This window comes from Perca flavescens, chromosome 17 (assembly GCF_004354835.1).
Source record: "Perca flavescens isolate YP-PL-M2 chromosome 17, PFLA_1.0, whole genome shotgun sequence".
Lineage (NCBI taxonomy): Eukaryota > Metazoa > Chordata > Actinopteri > Perciformes > Percidae > Perca > Perca flavescens.
In genome coordinates this window covers 18,053,489-18,074,521 of record NC_041347.1, presented here as the reverse complement: position 1 = coordinate 18,074,521, position 21,033 = coordinate 18,053,489, and the positions used below count along the sequence as shown (strand labels likewise).

At 40.3% G+C, this 21,033-nt stretch overlaps 2 protein-coding genes across 5 annotated transcripts in view; both read right to left on the bottom strand.

The window, feature by feature from the left end:
- The window catches only part of marchf8 (membrane-associated ring finger (C3HC4) 8), a 90,822-nt gene extending 89,559 nt beyond the window's left edge, over positions 1 to 1,263 (bottom strand). The window contains exon 1 of one of the 2 annotated variants that reach the window (XM_028603488.1): positions 1,144 to 1,263. The gene's annotated coding sequence lies outside the window, so the exon portion shown is untranslated. The other variant, XM_028603489.1, reaches the window with a different exon arrangement.
- A 5,174-nt stretch (positions 1,264 to 6,437) lies between these two features.
- zfand4 (zinc finger, AN1-type domain 4) lies at positions 6,438 to 20,895 on the bottom strand. 3 transcript variants are annotated; one of them, XM_028602769.1, is made up of 10 exons: positions 20,478 to 20,895; positions 18,509 to 18,817; positions 17,359 to 17,434; positions 16,443 to 16,510; positions 16,139 to 16,322; positions 15,297 to 15,444; positions 13,563 to 14,798; positions 11,525 to 11,579; positions 8,003 to 8,120; positions 6,438 to 7,426 (listed from the first exon to the last, which is right to left on the bottom strand). In XM_028602769.1, the coding sequence occupies exons 2-10, from the start codon at positions 18,690 to 18,692 to the stop codon at positions 7,291 to 7,293; spliced, it is 2,205 nt and encodes a 734-aa protein (XP_028458570.1). In that variant the 5' UTR covers positions 18,693 to 18,817; positions 20,478 to 20,895; the 3' UTR covers positions 6,438 to 7,290. The 3 variants fall into 3 exon arrangements, with proteins under 3 accessions (XP_028458570.1, XP_028458567.1, XP_028458569.1); XM_028602766.1 differs by having other exon boundaries at positions 16,139 to 16,325; positions 20,478 to 20,894; XM_028602768.1 differs by having other exon boundaries at positions 16,139 to 16,325; positions 20,489 to 20,894.
- Positions 20,896 to 21,033: the final 138 nt, after the last annotated feature.

Genomic DNA, 21,033 nt, shown 5'->3' with positions numbered 1-21,033 from the left:
GTAGCATCATGATGAAGGTGGTTTTATAAAGAAGCTATCTTTGACATGATGCCACTACATGGAATAAAAAGGAGTGAAAATGTTGCCCTCCCACTGAAAAATACATACCACAGGAGGCATCCACACAGTGGGAGCGAGAACAGAAAGCTTTTGAGTAAACAAGAGTACAATTTGCTTTTAAAAAAAATAATGTAAACAAGCTCCAACTGCAATACGCACACATGGACTATACAGCGGGTATCATGGCACACAGCAGGACTGGAGTGTAAGGTGGAACAAACTGAGGAAAGCTGATCCTGCAGCCAATAAGAAGACCGTGTAGCCTAATGTCAGAGCCACTGTAACAATTTAATGATGGCAGAATAGGGTAACATCACTACTTATCAGGCAAAGCACAATTTTACAGTTTAAACTTAATGTGGAATTGTTGATGTCAAGCTGATGAATCGGTTGATAGGTTTTCGGCAGCTGTAGCCTGCGGAAGCAGTGCAGCAAGAGCGCTCCGCTTGGCTAGGATCATCCGGTCGGACGCCTCAGACCTGAGGTCTCCAGTATAGGCTTAAATGTAGGAATACAGCAGCATAACACTCTGGGAGACAAAGGAAGCAGCTGTGAGCTTTCCATGACCTGGTGTCCCATATGTCATCAAACTGAGCGTTACAAAGGTTTAGGGAAGACTAACAAAGGCTTGCTCGACGCGGTCAACATTGCGTCTTTTCTTGACTCAATCAAATGATGAACGGACAAACACAAGCAATGTATTCATTTTAAAACAGCAGAGATTTGAGCGGACACAAACGCGTCGCTAATTTTTGCTGCAGAGTGCACCACTCGCTGACATTAAACTGAATCGTCATAGCCTACCTTAATCACAACACAGGCTACGGTGACCGTCGCCGGGGACCGACTCTTGGCTTTTACAGCGGGCAATCAAAAAAAAAATGTAAAAAGCAAATTGTCACACGTTCAAATCCCAGCACAGTCCAGACGCACGTCCGTCCGACCGACCGTCAGCCGCCTCCGGTTGGATTTAATAAAGCGAGAGGCGCAGGGGAGACAGAGGAGCCTCAGTGTGAACGGACGCATAGTATTGGACCAAATGTTGCTCCATATTCCAACTTACAGAAAAAAGAAGACACTCACCGCTGTGTTTGGCACAGAATGACGACGTTTTGTTTATTTCATTGCCCCCGCTGAGCAGCTGTGTGTAGTGGTGCGTCACTGACTTCCGCGTTAAGATGGGAGTGAAAAAAAAATGCAAGGCAAATAATGCTTTTAAGGACAGGCGGCGCACGCGGGCTCACTGTGGTAGAAATAGCAGCCTATGATGAGGACGATGACTAAACGTTAGATAAAATGTAATATCGGTAGGCTATCTAATTAAGCTCCACTGATCTTTTTTTTTTTTTTTTTTTTTTACATGCATTAGCCTACTCGTGACTATGTGAAATGTAATGTTGATGGCAGTAACAGACTACAGAGCATTAACATAGGCCTATCCAGATCTGAAGTTCCCCAAATTAAATTAAATTAACGTTAACGTGTGTTAACTGGTTTTACTTCAGTGTTAGGCCTACCACTCTCTCCAGAAACGCAAATTCGCCAACAGGTGTTTTCAGCAAAAAGAGAAAGCTATTTCCCTCAGGAGTTCCTGGAGATGATTTGAGAATTTTTTAAAGTGTAACAAGTACTTCATTTGCATTCTAGTATAAAATGTTCTGCTACAATTTGTGCCTTTTCTGCATCAATTCATGGTGCAAATGTCTTTATTTATGTAAAGGAAATTATATAAGGTTTTAGGGTGCACTGGCCAGTGTTGATTATCTATATACAGTATATCAGGCAGCAGAAACCCAGTGATGATGAGGCAGACAGGGGGAGAGGAGGAACCATCATGGAAGGACAAGCCCCTGCATGGCAAGAATGAAAGAACAAGCTCTGAGCACAAGATGAATAGATAGGCCGGGGTCTACCATACCAGACAGGACCCCAGGTGCAGGCTGTGTAAAGATGCCCCTGAGACAATCCAGCACATGACAGTGAGGTGTAAAATGCAGGCATACCCGGAATTCCATAACCAAGTGGCTGGCACAGTGTACAGGAGCATCTGAGCCGAGTATGGGCTGGAAGTCCCAAGGTCAAAGTGGGAAGCACCTCCAAAGGTGGCAGAAAATGACAGAGCTAAGATCCTGTGGGACTTCCAAATCCAGACTGATAAAATGGTGATGGTTAACCAACCAGACATCGTGGTGGTCGACAAACAGCAGAAGAAGGTTGTGATAGATGTAGCAATCCCAAGCGACAGCAACATCAAGAAGAAGGAACATGAGAAGCTTGAAAAATACCAAGGGTTTAGAAAGGAGCTAGAGAAGATGTAGAAAGTGAAGGCAACAGTGGTTCCAGTGGTAATCGGAGCACTCAGGGCTGTAACCCACACACTGGGACAGTGGCTGCAGCAAACTCCAGGAACAACATCTGAGATCTCTGTCCAGAAGAATGCAGTCCTAGGAACAACTAAGATACTGCCCAGAACCCTCAGGCTCCCAGGCCTCTGCTAGAGGATTGAGCTTGAAGGAAGGGGACCGCCCCAATTTTTTTATATATAGTTTTTTTTTATTAATTATTATGGACATTTCTTGTATATCAGTATCAATCAATTTATGGAAATTACATAGTAGATTGTTATTAGCCTATGGAAAACAACTCCAGCTCCAATTCAGTCAGAATGTAATAATATATTTTGCTACAATGGTCATTATTTCAGATTATGAATGGCCTGCAGTTATTATGACTCTAGCCTTTTCTAAACTGGAAAATTGAGTCAACTACCAGTTTGATACTCTTCAAATCAAATGTGCTCAGTTTGCAGAATTATTAATGATTAATAATATATGATTATTAATAGTTATAATGGTTATTATTTAATGAGATCTGTGAATGGCCTTAATGATTTCTCACAATTATCAACAATGACTTAACAAGTATACAGATAATATCAATATTTAGTTTTCATTTTTAGAACAAAAGAGGGCTCCTCAGTGCAGGGGCTATGGTGGGAGACGCTGACCCCTGCTCTAGTATATCACACCATGTGCTGCAACTACACCAAAAGAGCAGTGCAGTATGTTGGGAGACGCTTGCTTATTAAACGAGGGAATGTATCCTCTGTTGACTCAAAGCCTCGGCTCTATCTCTGAAACCTGTCATTGTGTTTGAGCTTATTACTGATTCAGTCCACCACTCCGTCCTTGGGGTGGGACAACGGAGCCTCTGTGCTCTGTCTGGACAAAGTGGGCACCTCAGAAGTGAGTCTACCAAGTTGTCATGCATGTGTCTCTGCATCAGCGAGATAGGCTACAGGCTGTCTTGCTGCGTGGCATGGAAAGATTGGGTGTGATTTGTTGTGTTGAATGTGCAAAGAAGCAGGTAAGTAAAAATAAAAGCTGTCTTGGTGATACTAAAACAGCATTTTCACCAAATTGACAGGACTTTAGAAATGCAAATTTTTCTTTGGAATTACTGGTGTACCCAACCCTACCAACTATAATTTACCCCGAACAGATTGGAGCATGGCGTGTTAGTCTAACTGTGAAGACATAAGAGCAAGGTGTTGACATGTCAAGTCCCATACACAAGAATTTTACACGAATACAAGATAGGGTTCAGAAAGAGGAAGCAGAGAGGAATAAGATAGGGGGAAATAGTAAAAGATTGCCTTCTGTTTTCAAAGTATTTTTCTTGGTGTGTTTCCTTCCTTACCTGGAATAGTGGACCTGTCCGACTGGTAGTGCGGGATTGTCTTGTGTTTTGATCCCTTCAGCCCTGTGTACACATTACTCAGTAGCTTTGACACTCTCATTTCACACAAACACAGATAAACACACACATGGTAATGGATTGTGTTTTGATTCCAGAAAAAGTGCAGATACCTTTGGAATAAATACTATTAATAAATGATCAAAAAGGACTTTGAGGTGTCATATATATTATCAGGTATCTGTCATAACTTCTGGTTACTTTATGTTTGTCACATTCATGTAGGTTTAGTTTCAACTTGTGGTCACTGTTCCTCTTTATGCCAGCGCATGCAAACTTCAGTTAGCTCTTTTTTAATCATAAAACAATCTAGTGGTTATTTATGACTGCAGATTCTGATTACAGCACTACAAATTTTAGTCTGTACAGATTTCTTCTAAAAGCCATGGTTAGATAAAGAAAAAAAAGGCATTGTTTTTGGGTCTGTGAAAAATAGACTTGCAGAACTTGGCAGAGTTGCAAGAGGCAAGCAGAATAATCTTGAAACAGAAAGTAGAAAAGAGGCATTTGGCTTGTTATGTGACACACTGCAAAAGAACAGTTGTTCCACAGAAGAGAAACAGCTCAAGGAAACCAAATCAAATACTCAGACAAAACCTGTATATATCCCACTGTGTTATGAGAATAAAAATAATTCAATTTTAAAAGATTGGTTTAGTATTGAACTTTCATAAAGTTGGGTGACTCACAAAATTTTGAAAACAATGGTCAAACTTAATGCAGCAAAAGTCGAGAAATTCTGACTTTCAGGCTCCAAAAACACTGGATCCTACACAACTCCAGGTCTCCCTTTATAATGTAGGCTTTTTTAAAAATGTGTTAATTCCATAAGCAAGCTAAGACACATTTGATGCCACTTGTATCGTCAGACTTGACAAGGCTCCTGCTGAGCCACAGAAAACTGAAAGCAACTCTTATCACAGGCTGAGTAGTCCCAGAGGTGGACATGAACAACTTTCACAGGGGCGGCCAAAATGAGAATAGTGTTTAGGGGAGCACAGATATTTGTGTCTTCAGTGTTTTTCTGTGTGGTGCAGCACCACAGGCCAGAATAGTCACAATTGTAGGTCGCTCACTCTTTCATTCACTCATGCAACAGTGATACGCACCAAGTTCACCATCAGGAATCATATATAGCCCTAATGGCTTTTTGATGTAACCCTGAATTAGCAAAGGTTAGAGGATGCCAACATTTGGGTAAATTATCTAAAATAAGCCCCTATTATCTTGTGGGGAAATGAAAATAATTCACAGTCATGCTAGCTGCTCTGTATACTTTACCATTTATATACATTATATACAGTCTATGGGTGGTACTTAGGCACAGTGGTGCTTTGAGCTAAATGCTAACATGCTCACAATGCTAACATGCCGATGTTTAACAGATGTAACATTTATTATTTTATGTAGCACGTTAGCATGCTTAGCTAATTAGCACTAAACACAAAGTATATCTTAGGTAAATGGGAATGTCATTAGTTTTGCAGGTATTTGGTTATAAACCAAAGCATTGGTGTGTGCGATAGCCAATGGAGTGTCCAGGCTTTCGCAGATGGTGGCAATGGTCACCATGGAGTCTTTTATTAGAATTATTATAGTATTATTTACTTTGACATGGTGTTTATTTTTATATATATATATATATATATATATATATATATATATATATATATATATATTCACCACTTTTGAGAGGCCACTTGACAAGTTGTCAAAAACAAACCTTCAAATTGACAGAAACTTTGTGAAATAAAAATAATACTTCTTGCTGCTGCACTGAGGAGTTTGAAATAAAATCAGCATGATGTATTTTTCTAAAATATCTGTAGATGCCTATAAACTCACTCCTTTAAAAAAAAAGAAGAAAAAAAAGAAGCCCCTGCCATGTTTAGGTGCAGTGTTTCAGCTGTATATGCTGCACAGCCCAATTATCTTGGATCAAAGCCAGACAACATGAAGGGAAAAAGTAAAGCCACAAACACTGAGACGTGACATAGGTCAGGGTTTGTCTGTTGAACAGGAACAGCATCCAAAGTGAGCTCATTTGAACCTTTCTACTCAGTGACTCACCAGGAAAGAAAACTAAAACATTTACATTTCTAAGTGTTGCTCATATGTACTGATTGCAACATTATATGCACTCAACTTTCCTGGATTAGTTTGTATTTTACACCTGTGCTCTCCCTGACAAAACTATTAATATGTTGACTGCATTTTCAAATGAACCATTGGCCTATTGGGATCAATCTACCTGTGGACAGTCCTATCAGATGGGGGGGGTCTACAGGTTCTACATGTTCAACAGGTGCAAAAATAATTTAATCTTGTTGCTAAGGAACAAGCCGCAAAAATGAGTCTGTGATAAACAGCTTCTCATCTACTTCACAGCGATACATGTATGAGAACTATTAAGAGCTAGCAGCAGGAAAGGTCAAACATTCAATGTGGAAATAATAAGGAACCGAAACAGAAAGATTAGAGAACACTGCCAAGAAATGACAGCAGGGCTATCTGTAACACACTTGAGTCAGTGATGTACAGTATGTATGGAAAGAAACTTTATTAGATCAAACCCCTGTAGATATTATAACAGCATTTAACGTTTTTAATAAAAAAAAAAGACTTAAAATTTTTTTTTTATGGCAACCACCTTACTTGTAGACATAAATACCATAAGCACCCCCTCTCCCAATCCTAATAACGTTTACTTGATATTACAGATTACAGATTACAACTGACATTCACACCTAAACACATTGCATACTTGCTATTTTAAAACCAACCTTAAATTTAAATAAGTACTATTTATTAATAATAAATATTAAGTATTTCATCAATAAGTGGGTGTACTGTTCTCTTTAAGAAATATTGTTAGTGATGTCGGTATGTATGTGCCCATGTAAGAAAGACATTTAGAGGTGAAGAATATAACAATCTGGATGACGACAATTTAAACACTTCATAAAACAAACAGAAATGTAAGTATTCTTCCCCCCACAATAAGGAAAGTCAAACGTATAAATATGATAGTTCTAAAGTGCATCTGTCAAAGACTTGTCGAATGAAAAGTCATCAGCGGTCCTATCTTTAAAAACAAAAGGCTGACAAAACTAAAACGTGCAGCAGATATATTTAGCAAAAACGACCTACATACAAGCACAGTTTTTTTTTGTTTTGTTTTGACACAATATAAAAAGAACAAGGTAACAGATAAAAATGATAAACATCCTCACATTGTCAATTAGAGATCATTAGGTCTTTGCCATTTCAGTCTACGTGTCTGTTCACACTTGGATTTACAGACTATTTTATTAAAATGTTAAGCAAACCTTGCTGATAAAAAAAGCACACAGTGGTGAATTAGTTCCTTCGTTCTACTAGAAATGATTTTGCAGAATCTCTTCCATTCAGTCGGTTTGACCTGTAGTTCTTCAGGTTGGTCTTCCTCTATGAAGAGGCGAGGGTTTGTCGGGTCTAGATCTTAGGCAGCTTGGGAGCACTAATGAGAGGGTTGGTTTCTTGCAGAAATCTCCGTCCGGCACTCTTGTAGTCATAAGTGCAGTCATGCGTCTCTGCGTAGCGGTGGGTGGCACAGAAGTTGTGACCACACCTGAAAGATTTAGATACACAGTTATTTTGGAATTTATGCAAAGATCTAGAAACAATACTTTATATATTTATAGTGCGTTTCCTGACAGACCTCACAGTCAGCAAACATCATCTGCTCAATCATCCAGCTATTCTGCTGAGCATGAATGGATGCCTCCATTGCAAGGTTTTCACAGACTGAAAGCCTCCTCGTGTGCAACACTATTTCTATTACTTACATTTTGTAATTTATTTCATTTATGGGCACTAATATTGAGTAAATTACATTACTTATTTTATCACAGAAACATCACAGTTAGTCTTTTGAACACAGTCGGGAGCTCTACGTTACACACTGTTGCGTCAGATTCAGGATATGCCCAGGACGAGGCCCAAGAGGGGAAACTTTGATCATGCTAATAACAGAGAAGCGTTTTCACTGGCGAGATAGGCTAAATGATGAACTAGGAAAAGACTACTTTCTACTAAAATGGCTGCTTCAAGGACAAGAATGAAAAATAGGAGGATTTGATTTAGAGTTAGGCAGCGAGTGGAGTGACTGAGTGAGTACAGGTGGAAATGCTGGAGGCAGTTGTACCTGCACTCGTAGCTGGTGGCCAGGCCAGTCTTCTTGCCACAGAGGAAGCAATGCTTTGAGCTCTTCTTCTTGCTGCCTGTGGGAGCCTTGACTGGAGGTAGGTGGTATGTTGGTGTGCCTGAGAATAGAAATAGAAATATTTACTTCATAGGAGTCAGTGTGGAATTACTGATCGTGTAGTGAAAAAGTTTGTAATAATGTACACGCAGTCCAGTCACGTAACTTGGCTCTCTCCCGTAAATAATAAATACAATTTCAAGGGTCCCTGATGTCTGCACACAGCATAACTGGAGATTTTAGGAACATTTTACAAACTTTGCTTTCATTTGTGCTTTCTTTAGCATTTCACAGACAGAAATTTGCTCATGCAAGATCCATCATAGAAATCATGAAGCCATAAAAAAAAAAAAAAAAAAAAAAAAAAAAAAAAAAAAAAAAGTTAGATGCAACACAGAATCCCTTAAGGGAGGAACATTGCATTTCTCCATATTCAGTACTTTCAGGCATGTTGTACTTCTTACCAAACCCCAGCAATGATGTCAAAGCAGCCATTTTCACCAGCTGTCAAAAGGCAAAACACCTGCTTTGAAATCAAACACTGGAGTGTGGCCAGAAATGCAATAAGGTTTTTTAAGTCTCACTGCACTGCAATTCTAAAAACCTGTCAGTATTCACCATTTTACTTTGTTTTGTTTCTATCTTATTGCCATTTCACTGAGCACAAGGAGAGTGCTTTCATACCATGCATTATGTCGGCCTTATGTCTGTCACCTGACACCGACAGGGAAAAAACTGCCAGAAAATAATCTGTCAAAAAGTGTTCACACTGTCCCATTCACGTCTTTTCATCTAGGATTTCTTGTGAGTTCTGACAATTAATTTCAAGCTTGGTTTATGATACAGTGCACATTTTAAAATGATTGTAGTCAACTAAATTAGATGTAAACAGCAGTAAATTAGTGACATCATCATGTCCTCATATGAACAATTACCCTGTCATAATGTTAGAAAATATTTTAGAAAACAAAATGTTAATTTCCTACGTTAGGGAACACCGGCTTATGTCAGCTTGTACCCGTGATAATCGTGTCTGTGGAAGCATGCAGCTCGGCAGGGTTTGTGAGCCGTGGGGATACGGGAACGTACAGATAAAACTGACAGCTCTGTGATGAAGGTACAGGAAACTCGCTGTCAAGCAGCTGGGCGTGGAATTGGATTTTTATTTGTTTTGTGCACTTTAACCTGCAGCCATACTCAATACAGTGGTTTCAAATTCATTCAAACCCAAGCCCATTTTCCACACGCTCGTTTAGTTGACTTAACTTGAATTTGATTACATTTTTTTTATTAAGGGCTGTCCAAATTACGTTTTCTTTGCTCCCAATCCTAATCTCATTAAATACCCTCCGTATTAAATGAGTTGGATTAGGATTGTTCTGATATGTGCACAGTAGCCCTGTAGGGACATGGTGCACTGAGAGACAAAAGGTACCTCAGCTTGGGTCACACTTTTTTGGGATTATTTTTTATTTTCCTTTGTTTTATCCTAGAGAAGTCACTAAAACAACTTATCTGTACTTCAAAAACTCCAAAGTATGAAGGAAAAGACTCTTTGGTCTGGTGCAATGAATGCCAAGTGCTATTATGTCCACAGTGTACAACTGGCAAACAGCCAGCAAAACATCATGCATCATCATTATAAGGATGTTTCTTATATCAGACTGAAGTGGAATATGTCCTGACTAAGGAAACCATAAATTATGTTACAATATAGAAAAAAAAACAGAGAGCACATGAAATCTCAGTGGAGGGATGCCTCACTTATCAGCACAACAACATAGAGCAATAACAGAGTGAAGAGGCCACTCAAGGAGAGCCAGAGTTATATCCAGAGTCCAGACTTGAACCCCACTGAAAATATATATTGAGTTTTTCCAAGAATGCCCACATTTTCTGACTGCTTATTAGGGCTGTGTATTGGCAAGAATCTGGCCATACGATACATGGGTCACGATTCAATATATTGCAATATATTTCGATACTGTGCATAAGGCAATATATTGGGATTTTTTTTTAAGAAAAACTAATATTTAAGAAAAGACATGATGTTCGTACACAGAAAATCAAACTGCCAGTTTAGGATTGTGGTTCACAGGTTCTTAGTGAGCTAATTTGAATATGCTAAAGTAGGCCAAAGTTCAGCCATAGCTACATTGTTAGCTTCTAGCAAAAAGTCAGGCACTGCTAGGCACTGTTAGGCAAGGACACTAGTGGTGTGTCTCAGCATAGCCATCTAGCGTTAGGGGGTTTAAACACAACATAAATGTGAAGCACTGTCTTACATGAATATTTTTGAACGTTATTGCCTTTTCAATACAGTATTACAAAATAAAATATTGCGATATTCAAGTGTATCGATTTTTTCTTACACCCCTACTGCTTATGAGTATCTACAATATGTAGAAGAACGAGAGAAAAGTGTAGCTGTGTAAAGCGAGGAAAGATAACCCCAAAAAGACCAGAAGCTGTAATTACTGCCAAGAGTTTCAAATTAATCTTTTAAGGACTAAATTAATCTATTTTTAATGACCCATTGAGGTGTGAACACCATAGTCAGCACACTTAGTGGCTCTGATAGATGGTATGTCTTTTGGAAGGCCACTCAAATACCAAAAAGATTTCTGTAGATATCATTTATTCCTTTCTGTGTGTAAATGCAGTTGAAAGTAGTTGTGTGCAGTCGTTAGTTGGGTTGTTGAGTCGATTCTTTGAACACCATCAATACTGTACATGCTCAGCCTGAGGGAAACACTGATAAACAAATGTCCAGTATTAGAAAAAAAGTAGCTTGACTCACTGATATATATTTTAGGCAGTAGTGGCCTAAAGGTTAAAGAAGCAAGCTTGTAACCGGGAGGTTGCCAGTTCAATCCCAAGACCGGCAGGATAAAATCTGGGTAAGGAAGTGAAAAGAGCAGCGCTTGTCCCTCCCTCATTACCACCACTGAGGTGCCCTTGAGCAAGGCCCTTAACCCCAACCGCTCCAGTGGAGCTGCTCAGTGGCCAGTAGATCAGACTATGGTTGTACTGGGCAGCTTCCAGGTATGAATGTGTAACTGTGTGAATGCGACAGGTCGTTGTTGCAAATGAGAATTTGTTCTCAATCGACTTATATAAAAAAATAAAATGTATAGCCTAAGCATATCAGTGGATGACATAAATAAGTGAGTGTGCTTGTGTGTAGGTCTGGCACCTTCTGTTGTTTGTTCTGCTTCTGCAGTTATAGCAATAATGAATATTTAAAACCACTGCGGTGCTTTGTTGTAGCGCTCACACATCATGCACTGAAGGATTTCACATAACAACATCCTCTCCATATGTGACTGCACCTCTCAAGACCTGCATCGTTAGTTCAGAACCATTTGGCTACAGTGCACTCTGGTACAGCAGATGGCTGTAAAGTCCACAACTAAAATGTGCATTCCTACCACCACAATTCAACACTTTCTTTGTCTCCCTTACCTAATCTCCCGAATGAAGTCATAACTCCCCCGGCTGATTCAAGTGTGTTGGTGGCCTGAGAAAACAACAGCAACATGACATATGTTTAGAGCAAAACAATACAACAATAGCAATGCTTTTTCTTGAGAAAACTCTAAATGTTTTACTCAATGTTGAGCTGGAAAAGAGCTTTAAGTTGTCACTATTACTGGTGAAGTAATACAAAGTATCACTAGGGATGAACCATATGTAACATAAAAAATGGAGGTTTATATCATCTGAATTATTAGGTGTTGTTGATGTACACAAAAAGACACTGAGAAAACTGATATGGTTGTGAGAGAACTGATGTTCCTAACAGAAGGGGAGATCATTACAAGATGGACTCAAAGATTATTTTTGATAGACCTTAGCTATTTTCCATGAATCATAATATTTGCATTTCTCCTTGTGCATCAAACCTATTTACAAGGCAGTGAATATTGCTTGATACATTTTGATACATTACATTTTCACATTGTATCAATTGAACCTTACATACAGTATACCGTGTCACATTATGTCCTGTCTCTCTTAGTTACGCTGTTATAGTTTTAGACTGCCTGGGGACTTCCTTCCTTCCTTCGACACACTGAGCTGCTCTCTCCTTTCCCTTACTATTACCATTTGTGTGCATTCCGTCCCAGAAATGCTTGTTACTAATCCTAGCTTCTGGGGAGTTTACTCCCCGGAGTCCTTATGTTTTTTCACCCAGCGTATTTCCTTGGAGAACGTTGGCACCAAGATCCTGGTTGCAGCTGTCGCCGTGGTCCTGCTGCACTCCCTGCTAAGCTCTGCAGTGTCATGCTGCTTCCTGCTGAACCCTGCTGCTTCCTACTACGTCCATCCATGCTCTGCTGGGCCACGTTAAATCCTGTAACGCCCTACAGTGCCATGATATGACATGAACTACTACGACTACCATTTGAAGTCACTGTTTCATTATTAATTTAACTATTATCGCCACTGTTCATCATATCCCCAACCGGCCCGTCACACACCGCCTACCAAGAGCCTGGGTCTGTCCGAGGTTTCTTCCCAAGAGGGAGTTTTTCCTCGCCACTGTCGCACTTCTTGCTCTTGAGGGAATTACTGTAATTGTTGGGACTTTGTAAATTACAGAGTGTGGTCTAGACCTACTCTATCTGTAAAGTTTCTCAAGATAACTCTTGTTAAGATTTGATACTATAAATAAAATTGAATTGAATATGGGTTAATGTCTGATGAAGTCCAACTACAGCATTTTAATAACCTATTTAAACTGACAAGTTATGTGTGGGTATTTTCTCTTTCTTTTTTGCTCTAGGGCTTGAAGCTTCTATTATCACCCCATCTCGGGGCAAAACTCCTATCACAACAATTTTCACCTCTAAATGACTTCATTTGGATATTAGTGAAATTTGTGACAACATGACATTATAAATACAGTACAACGTATGCAGTTTTTTTAAAATCTATTTTGGGCCACTAAAAAAATAAAGCGATCTGAGTTACTGTGTTTAAAGGTCCCATGGCATGAAAATTTCAGTTTATGAGGTTTTTTAACATTAATATGAGTTTCCCCAGCCTGCCTATGGCCCCCCAGTGGCTAGAAATGGTGATAGGTGTAAACCGAGCCCTGAGTATCCTGCTCTGCCTTTGAGAAAATGAAAGCTCAGATGGGCCGATCTGGAATGTGGGGATTTTGATTCAGGAAGCAGAGGCGGAGAGCATGAAGCGGCCGGGCGCCAAAGGCCACACACGCTGGAGACAAACGTTTTGGAAAACTGAATCTTCCACAACACAACTTTTTTTATAAATACACCTTTTAAAACCTGAACTCAGAACGGGCTCACGGAGTCCCGACGCTGATGAAGGACCCTGGAAAGCTTTGTTCTACGAGCCCAGCTTAGCGTAGCTTTGCAACAGTACAAATACTTAAACACTCAAATTATTAGGAGAATAAAACACAAAGTGAGAAATAAAAACTATTCCACAGATCCAATCTGAGCAGCAAACACTTACACCTCTCTGTACTCACCATGTAAGAGGCTGCTGCTCGGTGTAAAGGTGATACTTGTCTTATCAGATCATCCTGAAGAAGCCTGTTAGTTGGGATGGATGGCAGCCTGGAGCCAAGGCTGCTCAGTCCTGAGGCAGTGGCAGGGGGCAATGCCAGTCCCAGACTCTCTCCAAAGCCATCCTTCCTGTTGCTGCTATCTGCAGCCCTTGTAGAGAGAGACGCTAAGAGTTCAGAGTTGTTTAGGGTACCCAGTGGCTCCTTAGATGCTTGGTTGGCCATCTTAGTGATGCCTCTTGCTTCCCTCTTCGAGATAAGCTCTGGCCTTTTGCCAGGTGACTCCACTTTAACACCACAAAGGCGTGGTGGATGAGTTGACAAGGTGGTGGAGGGGTGAGGGGATGTGCTGGCTGGCTTCACTTGTGCTGAGGATTGTGCTTGAAGGTTGGGCTGTAAACAGGAGAGAGTGGAATCAAAAGCCTGAGGCAGCGGCCTGGTAGAAGTGGATGATGAGGTGGAAACGGGCAAAGGAGAGGGGGGGCTGATATGAAATGGTGTGCCGAGCTGTGTCCTCTGACCTCTGCTGGTGAAAGTATCACTTGTCCCAAGTGTCCAGGTACTGAGTGGGGAGGGGGAGAGCGGAAACTGGTGCTGAGCCCCAACCTCGAGGGACCGACGACCTCCCTCTGGCTGTGTGGACACATCCAGACCCAGAGGGTCTAACAGTTCCCCAAATGGAGCTCCAGGTTGTGCTGGCACCACCAGCCCAGGAGCTTCCTCTAATAAACTCAGCCCGACTGCCTCCCCTGCAGGCTCAGCGGGGTCAAAGGTGGCTTCAGGTGGCCCCCTGATACACAGCGGAGGAAGCTGAGGGTACACACAGTCCCTCATCAACCTGGTGCTGCCAATGTCCAACCGGGACACTTTAGGAGGGGGCCGGATCTTTGCAAATGGTGGGCATGTCTCCCATGGCTCCTCCTCCTGAAGCATATAACAAGAAGGCGAGGACAAAGAGGGAGGGGGTCGTCTAGGGATAGAAAAAGGGGCAGAGGTTGCAGCAGCAGACGGTGGGGAGGAGTCTATAGATTCATGATCTGTGATTGGAGGTAGTTGTGCATTTGATTGCCACGGCTGGTTGATCTGGGGGTGCGAACGAAACAGGCGATGGTGGTGACGTGTGTTGGAAAGTCCTAGAGAGCCACCGCAGGGTTGTGGGCTAACAGGGGGCCGTGGTTTTATCTTTGCCGACTTCTTCGGCTGGAGGACAGAGACACAGACAGAGGCAGTTAGATTATACCACAGCACCCTTTCAAAACATACTTTTTTAGTATTTTTCCCCATTCTGTAAAATTATTATCTCCTCACTTGATTTAGGCTGCTTGTATAAATTAATAATAAGCATAAAAAATCTGTAAAGAGCCAGTACAGTTTAATGTCATGAAAAGATCTATCCTCTTACAAACATATGCAAATTATTGTTTGACGCAGTACATCTGCATTATGCAAAATTGTTGCAGGCTACCATTTTCAGTCTATGATTATGAAAAGCAGAACTCTATTTGGTTTTTATTATTTTAGGGATTGAAAAAAAATGGCTTGAAGAATAGCTTTCACAGAAAGGGGACAATTCCTGTTTTTCATAGCATGCCTACATTCAAAATGGTGTGAAAATAAATAATGTGTGGAGGCCACATTTGCCCTCTCTGACAGGCCGTACAATTTTAATAGGTTTTTGTGATCCGGGTTTCTTCCAACCTTCTTGTTGAGGTTCATGTCCTCCATCTTGGCTTTGAGTAGCTTAATTTTGTTCATGGTGATGGAGTTCTCAAGGCTTTGCTGTTCAACTGCAGAACTCGCTCCTTCCTCCTCCTCCTCTGCACACACATTGTACACCGAGCCACCACTGGAAAATATGAGAGGCAAAAACACTCTTCCGATTAGTGATCTAACAAAGCCGTCGGCTGTTTCTTCAGTGGCCCTGCTCACTTAACTCAGTTCTACGACTACCACTGGATAATCAATATTTATTACTCAACTCCACACTAGCTGTATAATTAGTTATTTATCCAGTTTTTTCCTATTTGTGCCTTTTTTTTTTTTGCACCATTCTGAGTACTCAGAACCTAATGCAATAGTCTCTGTTTATATTTCATATGTTACTGTATTTTTAATGATGACCAATGTGAGCTAACCCCTGGCCCAATTCCTTTTATATGCATAGTTTAGTATTTGGACTGATAATACAATGATATAATACTTTTGCTTAAAAACAACAAGGACAGTACACAACTTCAACAATAGTGAGTCTGTTTGTTTTTATTTTTTATGTGTGTGTGTATATATTTTTTTTAATTTATATATATATATATATATATATATATATATATATATATATATATATATATATATATATATATATATATATATATATATATATATATATTCATACAAAATAACAATGTGAGCATTGGTTAATAGTTCTTTTGTGAATGTATCTATGCACATATGCTGTACTATCAGTGCTAAAAAAAAATACAATTAAAAAACAAGCAAACAAACAAACAACAACAACAAGGACAATATGACAATATCCCAACCTCAGAGATTCAGACAGAGGGGTCAGGGTTCCATCTCCCCTGTCGACCACCCGGAAGAAGTTTAGCTGGTCATTTTCACGATAGACCACAAATGTAACCTGCTTGTTAGCCAGGCTTTTCTCACAACCCTCCTCCTTTGTGCTCTCCATCAGGTCAGTCACCTCTTTGATAGGATCCTCCATGGCTACTGACAACAGAAGAGAGAGGGTTCTGTGGTTAAAACAATTTAAATTCCCAAATGTGATGGAAAACAACAGATGTCCAGCTGCCATGTGAGTGTACAGTTCGTTGGGCTTTTCCTTACCTCTCCTGGTATTAATTGGGCCTCCCCTCATAGCTAAGACCAGTTTCAAAGTGCAGCCCTCTGCAATGCTGCAAACACAAACAGACCGACGATCAATACAGCAGAATAAGTGAAGAGTAATGTAACCTTTTCCCCAGTGTTATTGTTATTGTAATGGGAGAGAAGAAAATAACAGTAGGCAACATCTTTACTTTTAGAGTAATATGCTTTACTTCTGAGGCAGAATGGAGATGCTCTGATATAAAGTAAACAGTACTACAAGGTTCAGGATGATTTCCAGATGAACTTAAGTGCACAACTGGGAATTCCTCTGGAACATTTGTTTCTTGTTTCATTGCCTTACTCTACACCTCTTGATTCTAAAACTTCAAAAAGTTAAAAACCTAAAGTAAGAACAAACAAAAGGGAAAAACACTAATATATAGAGCCATGATTAATTGGAATACAATGCCTAGTCATGTCATTCAAGAAAATAGAAAACCTCAATTCAAAGTATTACTAAATCTAAATCAAATCAAAAGCATGCTGCATAGTGTTAGGCGAGTCTAGCAAGATAGCACCAGAGGCTGTTCATGTGGAGAATTAAGTGACAAGCATTAATAACAATATACCACCATCTGCAGTCAGCAGAGGACTGGAGGGTGAGGTCTGCATCCCGTGAACTGGCAAGAGTGGAGGGGCAAGCTCTCTAAATAGCATCATGTCTACATCTCTGGCTCATTTACAATTTGTTGAACTGAATTAAGACGGAGTTACCACTGCAGCAGGAAGGCTTTAAAAGTGCACATGCAAATTACTCTTAATGTACACAAGGTGTTTTCCAACATATTGCTAGTAATTGGTCTTGTTTTCTTTGTGATTTTGCCTCAGTGTCAGTGCTCTGTAGGACAGAAAGATTCAGCAGGAATATAGTTACCCATAGTCATGTAGACAGTGTTCATCATCCAGCTCCAGATTGTTCCAGATAAGGTGTTGCTGGGCAACTGGGATACCTTTAACAAGCAAAATTGACAAAGACCTGTTCATATTTCATATACTAAGTTCACTAATCTGACAGACAGGCAAGTTGTGAATGCTGCCAAAAGAAGCATCCATACACCGCTAAATATGATTCATGTATGCCCCCTAAAGACAGAACTATGTTAATTGATGAAAAAGGGCAAATCATTTATTAAAAAAAAAAAAACTTATCTTGTGTTATCTCACCATAAAGACAGCTTATCTTACAGCTAAAACTGTCAAATACATGAGGTTGGTTGGACTATTATGTCTACAAATGTATCAAATATTGCAAATTAGACTAAAATAATAAGACTCCAGTTGAAGGATGACAGCCTAATGAATACAGATGCTCTCTAGAGCTACTCCTTGAAATGAGATGGAGTGTATGTGTAGTCAGGAAGCTCTCTGTGCCCACAATGAGTGAACTGGCTGACCCGGCGCTGGAGGTGAGCCAGTGTTAGTGAGCGAGCATTGGTCCTTTCATTGCAGAGTGGTTTTCTCCATCACAAACACATTTGGCCTGGCTGTCGCACCTCCTCACACACAGAGCACAGAGAGGCCTTTCTGATCAAAACGAAAACGATATGAAAAGGTCCCAAATGTTTTTTTTTTTACCAACGCAAAATAAGCTTGAATTACAAATAAAAACTGACAGCCCTAACAATGATCAAGGTGTATAGTGACAATAAGTCTAAGTGCTCTTAATTTAGAGTGTAACCATGAGTTTCCTGCCATTTTTTTGCATCTATTGTTTTTCCCACAATGTTACATTAAGTGTGGTAAGTAGTTCTGCTCCAAGTCAACAGCACAAACAACTTAAAACTTTGAGAAGATACAGTTGTGCTGCAAAACTGACTCCACAGAGCAACACACATGACTGAAAAACTGATATGGCAAGAGACTGAATAGACCATACAAAATGGTCAAACAAATTACTTCTCATCTTCCCAGTTTGTCGAAAAATAGCTTGCTGGCTCAAACAGTGCAATACCTTGACTTATAAAGTACGGACACCATTCCCAGTAGGCTAAAACATGCAAACTACACATTGGTGTGCTTTGTACCTTCCAGCCTTTGGATCTTTGCCTTGACTGAAATGACAGCCTCAAAGGGCAACACGCGCAGCTCAAAACAGGTCCCTGTCAGGGTCTCTATGAAGAGCTCCATAGTGTCATAGAAAGGGAGCTTATAGTGAAAAGCTCCCACACTGTCGTCATTAAAGAAGGGTGGCTCCTTCCTGTCGGTCATCTTGGCAGGATGGGAGAGAGACTTCGGGGATATGGTTAAATGGGAGGGCTGGCCCAAGACGGAGAGAGGGACAGGCACTGCTCACTAGCCCCATGACCATCACACATCATGCAGGATGACCACAGCTGTGAGTAGAAACAAAAGCACTGCATGATTATCAGAACTTTTTAGAAGGTTTGATTAGTTTAACCATTCCCTGCAAACTAGTTACCCACAGGTCGAGGAATTTATTTGTGATAATCTACGCTTTGGAAGTCGATTCAGAATTCACATTGCTTTCAAAACCTAACCTCTGATAGCCAAGTCATTTTTGATTGTACATAAAATGCACCATTTTGACAGACTTTTCAATAAATCCATGTATGCAACTGCATTTTTTTGCTGACATAAATATATTTTTGGGCAAATTATAAATGGGAAACACTGCACGCCTGTGTGGGGCGCTGACAAAATGAATAACATAATATTAAAGCCTGAGCTACGTACACGATGAGGTAGTTTTGTAGGTAACGCAATTCGGATGGACCAGTGTTTTGTTTTGTTTGTTTGTCTTTATTATCTATACCTACCCTGTAAAGCGACTTTGAGTTCGTGAAAAGCGCTATATAAATTCAATTTATTATTATTATTATATTATTATTATTATTATTATTATTAGTGGTAATAGACAAAAATATGCTCATAGTAATAAAAACAACTGTCCACAAGACAGAAACTGTAATATATGGAGGAGCAATTATTTTAGAACAAGGGCATGTATCAGTGGCAGCAGACATGCACAATCCTCTCATGAAAAATTCAGTGAAGCATATAAAGCCTTGGCCAAAATTCAAGAGGATCAGGTGTGTTACATAAGCCTATCAGTGGTACGAAGTGTCCTGTGCCTGACCGCGGCCTCTGACAGGTCACTTGACTCACCAACATCTTACAAAATTGAATGTGAGCGGCAGGTTAATCCAATCATGCTTTTATTTATTCTGAAAAAAGAAGCAAGCTGAATTCAATATTTGAAATAATGTAAGGTAAAGTAATGTTAGGTCATACAACCCACCACACTTTAGTTTATGTGTCCTTCCATTACTTACATTTAAGTAATCTAGTTAACTTAAGTTTTTCTCCTTGGAACCATTATATATTTTCTGGGTGTGTGACTGATTAGCTATTTACGTTATATATGATTTTGTCCCTTTGTGTTTTGGAGTACAGTTGTCCACAAGCTGCTGTCTAGACCATAGGCGATATTCCACACTGACCCTTTAACATTAGATGTTCCACATCACTGTGGCCTGACAGGAGCTTAAGTAACTGTTAACCACTTATGCCCACAAAGGCGTAACTTACAACACTAAAGATGAACTGTCTCTCTGATTGTTGGCTCTATTATGTTAGCATACGAGGCCTGAGGTGAACCCATTCATAGAATTAAGGGTTGTCAAAACAGGCTAGTCTCTGAAGAAAGCGGTTAGGTTGTCATGTTACAGGCGACGAAATGACGTTATGCAGATTGTCTCTGACTACATTTAACCTTTTATACAACGGTGGTTGACCGCACCACCACAGTAGAAGCCAAAGGCCAGGTCGGCGAAAAGAGACTAAATAGGTTAACGTTAGCTAGCCATTAAGCTAGCTGCCTGACAACGGAGCTGAATGGAGTTCGAAGTCGCCTCAATCCGGCTAACGTTAGCAAAGAAAGGTCACACAAGCAGTAATTAGCTATACCTCCCAATTTTCACGAAGCAGTTTAAAACATTGGTTAACGTTGGTACTGTATTAAAACCTGCTTACCAGTATCTTACCAGTAACACGGCAGTTAATTCCGTCTAGCTGCTGTTAGCTTCCGTTGCCATGTTAGCCAACAACTCAAACAATGGCTACCTTTCTCAGTGGTTGGCTAGCAGGCTGCTATGCTACATCCATGGGCTTCAGTCCGGTGTTACGTTAGCTGTCGACGTTGCTTTCAAATCTAAGCAGCATTTCATCACGTTTAACCCTAAAAACTACACACGGAACAGAATAGACATGTCATCCGTTATAGGTCGCCGTGGCCCCCTTGTTGGCGACATACCTGTCAAAGGCGTCTAAACAACACCTTTGTCACCTCATTGGATTGACAGACAAAGGAACCAATTAGCGCCAGGGATGGTGAGGTGGGCGGAAAATACACACCCCTTGTTCACAAGAAGCCGTTTTTACTGTACACGCTAATGAAATGATATACCGTCAAAATGTCCGTTTTCAAATGCGTGCCAATTTGTAGCCCCGTGACAGCAAAAATATAATATCATGTTCAAGGCACAAACAGAAGAATTTAATGACCCACTTACTGTGGGGAAGGATATAT

Coding starts and splice junctions, on each gene's coding strand:
- zfand4 (XM_028602766.1), bottom strand. CDS start 18,692: ATGACCGACAGGAAGGAGCCACCCTTCTTTAATGACGACAGTGTGGGA. Junction 17,435..18,508: donor AAAGATCCAAAGGCTGGAAG/GTACAAAGCACA, acceptor TGCTTGTTAAAG/GTATCCCAGTTGCCCAGCAA. Junction 7,427..8,002: donor GCCACCAGCTACGAGTGCAG/GTACAACTGCCT, acceptor TAAATCTTTCAG/GTGTGGTCACAACTTCTGTG.